At 34.2% G+C, this 7,263-nt stretch overlaps 3 protein-coding genes across 3 annotated transcripts; 2 read left to right on the top strand and 1 right to left on the bottom strand.

Moving 5' to 3' along the window:
- Positions 1-653: 653 nt before the first annotated feature.
- On the top strand, positions 654-2,031 carry LOC124448435 (inward rectifier potassium channel 2-like). Its single transcript, XM_046999450.1, has 2 exons — positions 654-1,053; positions 1,226-2,031. Exons 1-2 carry the CDS (start codon positions 760-762, stop codon positions 1,976-1,978), a joined length of 1,047 nt encoding a protein of 348 aa, XP_046855406.1. The 5' UTR covers positions 654-759; the 3' UTR covers positions 1,979-2,031.
- LOC124448434 (actin-related protein 8-like) lies at positions 1,966-4,961 on the bottom strand. The gene is made up of 13 exons (XM_046999449.1): positions 4,681-4,961; positions 4,386-4,568; positions 4,110-4,313; positions 3,860-4,033; positions 3,677-3,787; positions 3,454-3,569; positions 3,277-3,337; positions 3,094-3,189; positions 2,909-3,013; positions 2,727-2,837; positions 2,495-2,663; positions 2,259-2,425; positions 1,966-2,191 (listed from the first exon to the last, which is right to left on the bottom strand). The coding sequence occupies exons 1-13, from the start codon at positions 4,729-4,731 to the stop codon at positions 2,036-2,038; spliced, it is 1,704 nt and encodes a 567-aa protein (XP_046855405.1). The 5' UTR covers positions 4,732-4,961; the 3' UTR covers positions 1,966-2,035.
- Positions 4,962-5,013: 52 nt separating this feature from the next.
- Positions 5,014-6,841, top strand: LOC124449292 (mediator of RNA polymerase II transcription subunit 7-like). The gene is given in 8 exon segments (XM_047000226.1): positions 5,014-5,047; positions 5,050-5,162; positions 5,243-5,309; positions 5,401-5,495; positions 5,582-5,659; positions 5,727-5,800; positions 5,879-5,969; positions 6,041-6,841. Coding segments are annotated over 8 exon segments (645 nt in total). The 3' UTR covers positions 6,134-6,841.
- The last annotated feature ends 422 nt before the right edge of the window (positions 6,842-7,263 follow it).

The following is a 7,263-nucleotide window of genomic DNA, read 5'->3' as shown; positions in this document are numbered from 1 at the left end:
CTGACAAGATTTAAGTCTAAAATATGCTTGTCCTATGTTGACTTATAAGTGCGGAGGTGATAGTTTAGGTCTTCTTCCAAAATTTTCGATAGAATTCTTCATTTAAAACTAACATTTCACTTAGACTTTATTAAGAGTCTCCCTTTTTGCCACCTTTCAAGATGGCGCCCGTGAATAAATTTGCCTCACCGTGACAACCATTTGTGACAACGGTTTTAGATATCTAGATCAGGGTCTCCAAACTTTACAGCCAGAGGGCCACATGAACTTTCATCAAGCATGTTGAGGGCCGACGAACCGTATACCGCTGGTCAAAGAACAAATATTTTAATAAAACAAAGTACATTACACAAGCTTCATTAGTTAAGAAAATATTTATTCAAAATTTAAAGGTTAAATTTCAATGAAGAGTAATATCATAACAAAATCACAATTAGTCTGTTAAGTTTTGTCAATGTGAGTGGTGAAATTGGCTTTCTTAAGTGTCTCTGCGGGCCGGATTGAGAGGCCCAACGGGCCGCATCTGGCCCGCGGGCCGTAGTTTGGAGACCCCTGATCTAGATGAATGGGTATATATCATTGGTTGATATTTTAATTCAGAAAAACGTGCTCGATTACGTCACGAAGTGTGCAAAGTGCAAATTGCATTTGCTGTCACAATAACAGAACATAATAGTTTCAAGAGAAGTAGGTAGAAGAACTGTTCTGTGTCAACTGTGTTCTTGAGCATAAAGCATAAGTTGCAATTTTTAATAATTTATGTCTTGGAACAGAGGAAACATTTCGAGTGAAGACGATAGCATGCCTTTCTTGCCGTCTGAAAAGCCGTTCAAGAAAAGGCTAGTGTCCAAAGATGGGGAAATTATGTTTGAAGTTAGGAATGTTAACGAGAAATGGCGTTTTCTGGTTGATTCTTTTACATCTTTAATGGCGTGGAGATGGCGTTGGGTTTTACTCCTATTCTGTGCATCGTATGTTTTATCATGGCTGATATTCGGTTGTCTTTGGAGTTTTCTTGTCGTTGGTTATGGTCCTGGTTATTGCGTAAAAGAGGTAAATTTTTCATTGCTAAAGTTCAAATAAATTGCAGATCATGCGTCAACTCAGTTTTAGTGTCAGGGTCAAGTTTATATAACACGTGAACGTGAGTGGACTGGTATTCTGCAATCGCTCTCAAATTTTTTACAATATCATTCTACATCAATTATCTCTTCTTTAATACTAGGTTAACGACTTCACAAGTGCATTTTATTTCTCCGTTGAAACTCAACAAACAATCGGCTATGGAGGTCGAATGATAACAACAAAATGTGTTTTAGGCGGCATTCTTCTTCAGCTGCAATCTCTCGTTGGCAATCTTATTGAGTGTGTAACTTTGGGAGTGATTTTTGCCAAGATAATTCGACCAATTAAACGTGCGAAGACGGTTATATTTTCAAAGAATATGGTTGTTTGCGAACGGAAAAACAAGTTGTGTCTTATGTTTCGACTGACAGACTTGCGAGAAAGCCAACTTGTTGAGTCACATGTGAGATTACAATTATTCAGCACAGTAGAAGATAATGGTAAAAATTATCAATTTCATCAACAAGACTTGGATGTGAAATATGATTGGAATTCTAATGTTGAAAAGCAAGATCAATTGTTTTTATTGATCCCTCTTACAATATTGCATGTTATCGATGAGAACAGTCCATTTTATGATTTAACTCCAGAGGAACTACAACAATCAAAATTTGAAATAGTTGCTGTTCTTGATGGGGTTGTGGAGTCTACAGGAATGAACACCCAAGCGAAGACATCATATCTTGCTGATGAGATCAAATGGGGATACGATTTTGTGAACATAATGTCAAAGAAATGTTTTGATGACAAGACAGGAAAGTTCTGGGTGAATTTTGAGCAACTTGATGCAGTTGTACCTGTAAATCTGCCCAAATTATCAGCTCGAGAGCAAAACAATGCTGCTTTTCAATAAGCATGTAAATATGTAGCTATGTTAATACAGTTCTTTCTCAACATGAGGTAAAATATTTTATCGATCTGATGACCACAAAAATAACGAACGTTCCCGTAATACTCTAACACCTATAGCATTCCATTCGTGTTGACTAATCCACAGTTCTTGGGCAGAGTCAAGGATACTCAAAACAGCTCCTCCTTTCCAACATATGGTTCGTATGTCTGTATCCTAAAGTTAAGGTTTAAAGTTTATATTGAGAAAACAGAGAAAGTTTTTTTCAAACACTAAAGCTCACCCTTGCTTTGACAATAACTTCAACAGAATCAGCCATCTTTGGAGTTTTACTATGCAATAACTTTGACTTTAATCGTTCTTGAAGTTTAGTAAGAGCTCCATTGAACATAAACCCTCCTCCGATGACAAGAATGTTACTGAGCAGTTTCAGTTGTGTTTCTTCAGAACCTAGAATGTATACACTGCCTTTTGAGAGGATTAACTCCTTGTTGTGAGAAAGTCATTTGTGTATCTTACCACAACAAGATATAGTTCGAATGATTGCATTATCTATTCCTAAACCTTTCTCTGTGTTAATTGCATCAGTTGTCATCTTCATTGATATTTTTTCATTTGGCTTGGTAAGATCATCAATATCCATCAAAGGCTGATCTCCTTTACCTGTTTTGGATTCTCTGCTACCAGACTACAGGTAAAGAAAACTTCCTGAAGCTATCATCACACATGACACATAAACTGTCTTTCTTACCTCTAATAATTGTTTATCATCAAAAAGATCTTCAGCATCGTCATAATGTAAAGATGGTGCACTAACTAGTACCTCACCAATAATACCAAACAATTGTGGATAAAACATTGCCTAAACATATGAGTAAAAATTCAACTTTCCACAATAAGTAACATTGCTATCTAACATTTCCTAATATCTACCATTGGCGCTTCCATAACTTCATCTCCAAGTTTAAGTTCAAATAACAGAGGTTTCACTCCTGGACGATGAACTTGAAATTCATGAATTTGACCAGCGGGGATTTCCTGGACAATGACACAGAAACAAAACTCACTTTTCCAAAGAGGAAGACGAATTTTTCAAGAGTAATTTCGATAAATTTTACCGGGTTTAAATGACAAAATGTCTCCTTCAGTTCTTTAATTAAATAAGCATCAAGTTTATCGTGGTAAGGATTACACTTCTTGTAGGGGAAATTCATCTAATATATTTTAATATTAACATTTATAGGAATACATTTTGTAAAAATATATTACATAGTGACAAAAGTTGAGGTGAAAACAATGACCTTTCGTAATAACCAATAAAAACACCTGGTAATGTCATTTCCACCATAATGTAAAATCATCCTAAATAATTAAAATCTGTTCATCAAAGGATAACAGTGAGATAATGAATGAAAAATATGATATTATTTATAATGGAACATCGCTATTAGCACCATGGCAACAAGAGGTCATGTTACCTAGACGATGGTAAGCTTAAGCCATCCTCTATGCAACTGATATAAGTCTTCTCATGACCAACATCAACCACACATCCACAGCTAATACCACAGCCAAAACAAGAGCTCACAGATTCCTATTCACACAAAAATTTGGCAAAAATTTGAATCTATAGCATGTGTATCCATTTTGTCACAAATCAAAATTGTTAAGCAATCAAAGCATTGTTATTGTGGCAATTACCAGCTGAATAATTGCAGATGAAAATCCAAGTCCACATAATAAAATGTTGAGCATTTCTTTGATGTGCTGTTTATTAAACATATCAGGAACTATAAGGACTGCATTATGGAACTATAAAAAAGTAAATATTTACATAAAATATAGTTTTTATAGTATGAATTTTAACCACATTACAACATCAACCTTTAAACTTGATAGTGGGATGTTAAGGACCGTTTCAATGGCATAAGCCCAGATTGTTTCAAGGTTGGCACAAATACAGGAAAGGGATCCACCGATGCCAGAATGTAGATTTAAGCTTCCACCTTTCATTGGCCAATGTAATGTATACGGGTCTTCATCATTGATAAACATTGCCTACATTTGATATTTCATGAAGGTTGAGATTGAAATAATTAGTGCATACTGTTTTACACTAAGAATTAATCAATACCTGTTCACCAACAACATATGACGGAGAATGACTGACATTAGTCCACTGGTTATGAGATACTTCATCCAATACTGTAGGATAAGATTCGGCATTAAACATTGCTACTTGATCTTGTAATTGCTGTTGTTTTTTTGCTTTTTTTGTGAGGATTCCTTGTTCAACAATGCTCAATGCTAATTCTTGTTGAGTCTTGCTCTCTTTTCCCTATAAATATATAATAAAAGCTAACGACATAATATTATGTAGTAGTAGACAATTCAATGTTAGCCAACTCACATTTAAACCTGGTCTGCACAACAGGCTTTGTGGCTCTTGTTGAATTGTACATGATTGGGGTTTTTTCCAAGCTATGACATGAGGAATGGAAAATGGAGCATGGTCCGTTGCACGACCAAGCCACAAAGTTGTGGAACCTGGATGTAGAACAATAATCGTACCAGCATGTACTGTCTCATAGTTCTATGAAAATAAGTCAAACATATTCTTGTTGTAGCATCACTTGGATTATGGTACTAGTGACATACTTAGATTTTATACAATCATAGTGAATATGGATGAGATTTTATTTCACCTCAGCTGTTGATTCAATATTTTCTGTTTCAGCCTTCACTCCTCGTGGCATTACGTATAATTTATAAATACATGTATTTCACCAAACACTCTTTAGCCACGCCACGATAACATTTTCCGATGTTTTTAACTAATCATTATTTCCATACTCTCACTGTCATACTCTTACATATCTCCGTGAAGTAACACTGTTTTATTTTGCATGGATCCAGACAATTGTAATGTTTATTTATTTTATTCGCTCCACAAGACAACATTGAAATTGTTTCTAAATTTCTAGTATTTTTCATTATTCCGGCGATTTCCGAAGATGCCACGATTAGTCGAGTACAACATGGCGGCAGAAGAGAGAGTAAGTCCATTTCCTCTGCCCCAACGGACTTTTATAAACTTTACACGGATGAAAATATAAAAGCGGGAATTGTCCCAGAACCTCCTCCTCCTGTTGAAGGAGAATACTTTGTATTTGGTCTTCGTTTTGAGGTAAGAACGATTTATATAAGTACTGCCATATACGTTACATAAACATATAATAGTCAAGTGTTTGTTGATTTCAATTATAGACAGATGAACCTATAATAAGATCACTGGAACAACAAAATGTTGAAAGATTGTATCCATTGAATTTTAGTATGTTAACAAAACATTACATTAAATGACTTAATTGTCTTTGTATGTTATTTAACATGGGAAAATCACAAAGACTTCCATTGATTTATAGACAGACAGAAAGAGCTGAAAAAGCTTAATCACTCTCTACTTGTTAGTTTTATTGAGCTGTTGGATATCTTGATAAACGAACCAACATCACCCAAAGTAAGTAGAACTTGGTTGTTTAACTGATGGATGCATTGATATTTATGTTACATTTAGTTAAATAGCTTATCTTGTATTTTTGACAGCGCGAAAAGAAACTTGGTGAAATTACTGTAATATTTATAAACATGCATCATCTTATCAATGAGCTTAGACCACATCAGGTAAAGATTGCTTGGTTTTTATCATATTTTTGCTTTTGTTTGTCTTTTTGATGCTTATGTTTTATAGGCTCGTGAAACTTTGCGAGTTATGATGGAAAAACAGAAGAAACAAAGGATTGAAACTGCTGATAAATTAAATAAGTACGATTTATTTGTTTTGTTAGTTTTCTGTTTTACTGCCCGAACTTATGTATATGATTCTCCTTTTCATTTGCCCAGACTTGTTGAAAAAATTACTTCCCTTGTTCAATCTTGTTCAATATCGCTTCATTCTGAAGATGAAAACAACAGCAATATTACCACTAATGAGGTAGAGATATTTAATATAAGTAACTTGTTCTGTTCTTTAGTAACTTTTATTTTTGTTTGTTTCTTTCACAGGATAATGATGACAAAGATCTTGTTTTAACACCAAAAGTAACTGAGGAAAAAGATCTACTGACATTATCAAACATGGCTGAAGACTTGACTTAAAAGATTTTATCAAATGTGTAAATTCATCAATTTGACTTTATGTTAGTCCAGTGTAGTTTGAGATCAGCATCAGCAGGGCTTCCAACTGCAGAAGGAAATTTTGACCTTTACAAGGAAAAAGGCAAGGAAATCAAATTGGGAAGGAAATGGAAAGTAATCTCTAATTCAGATAACAATTCCGTGCTTGTTGTGAAGCAAATATGTGAAATTGATCCTTAATGCCAAATCCAACCCTTCATCTCATAGAATAGGTTACACTATGATATAATGCTTAGTGGTTAGAGATTGGATTAAGGTGAGTTTCCAAAAAGAGAAATAAAGCATACAGTACTTTACAGTCTGTGGCTCAAAAACTGAACAAACTAGCCACATGCATCAAGCCAGATAACGATGAGGAGGACAGTACTAGTGATCGTAGTAACAGCCACAATGCATGTAGATCATCTAGTCTTATTGTTTTCAGTGAAGAATTCAATAAAAAGTAGATGTTAAGTTTAGCAGTCTGTGGTTACATGTCATGGTTTGTATACTTCACTATTGTTTTATATATAAAGACTTTAACTTTTTATATACTTTATTTTATGGTATAATGTACGATAACCACAGAATTAAGATATCCTAGATATTTGCCTGATGGGAAACGGATTCGTGTTAAAAAAACAATTGCACAGCATAAAATTCGAAATAAAGTCATTTTTTTTAAAGAAATTATTTATTATTGATTGTAACGTTTCGTCTTTACACAAGACATCATCAGACTGATTGTTATATGCAGTGCGGTGTTTGAAATTGAATGAAGATATGATGACACAACGGGATGAGTTGAGTCACCTGAATTTTTCAGGCTCATGAGACAATTGCTTAAATTGTCCAGCAAAGTGCAAAGATCATATCTTCATTCAACATCATCAGACTGATAGTTAAAATGATCAATTGTAATCTGACACTCATAACTACACTTCTACTATGTAATATAAACGAACATTTCCATTACTCTTGATATGAATATTTTTACAACTTTGTACTTCAAAAATAAAAATATAAAATATTCGTTATCGGTCATAAATCAAAATTTATCTTCAAATAAATCGCTTGCATCATTTTTATCAGCGACGAGTAGAATATATTCT

This window comes from Xenia sp. Carnegie-2017, unplaced genomic scaffold (genome assembly GCF_021976095.1).
Source record: "Xenia sp. Carnegie-2017 unplaced genomic scaffold, XeniaSp_v1 HiC_scaffold_23, whole genome shotgun sequence".
NCBI classification, from domain to species: domain Eukaryota; kingdom Metazoa; phylum Cnidaria; class Anthozoa; order Malacalcyonacea; family Xeniidae; genus Xenia; species Xenia sp. Carnegie-2017.
Note: the sequence above shows the minus strand (reverse complement) of the source record. Positions and strands in the feature narration are given on the sequence as shown.

Bases quoted from the DNA above. Each gene is read 5' to 3' on its own strand.
- LOC124448435 (XM_046999450.1), top strand. From the start codon at position 760: ATGTCTTGGAACAGAGGAAACATTTCGAGTGAAGACGATAGCATGCCT. The intron at 1,054-1,225 runs GTAAATTTTTCA...CTTTAATACTAG, and splicing joins CTGGTTATTGCGTAAAAGAG to GTTAACGACTTCACAAGTGC.
- LOC124448434 (XM_046999449.1), bottom strand. From the start codon at position 4,731: ATGCCACGAGGAGTGAAGGCTGAAACAGAAAATATTGAATCAACAGCT. The intron at 3,788-3,859 runs GTTGATGTTGTA...ACTTTTTTATAG, and splicing joins TCCCACTATCAAGTTTAAAG to TTCCATAATGCAGTCCTTAT. The intron at 3,338-3,453 runs GTAACATGACCT...TTAATTATTTAG, and splicing joins TTAAGCTTACCATCGTCTAG to GATGATTTTACATTATGGTG.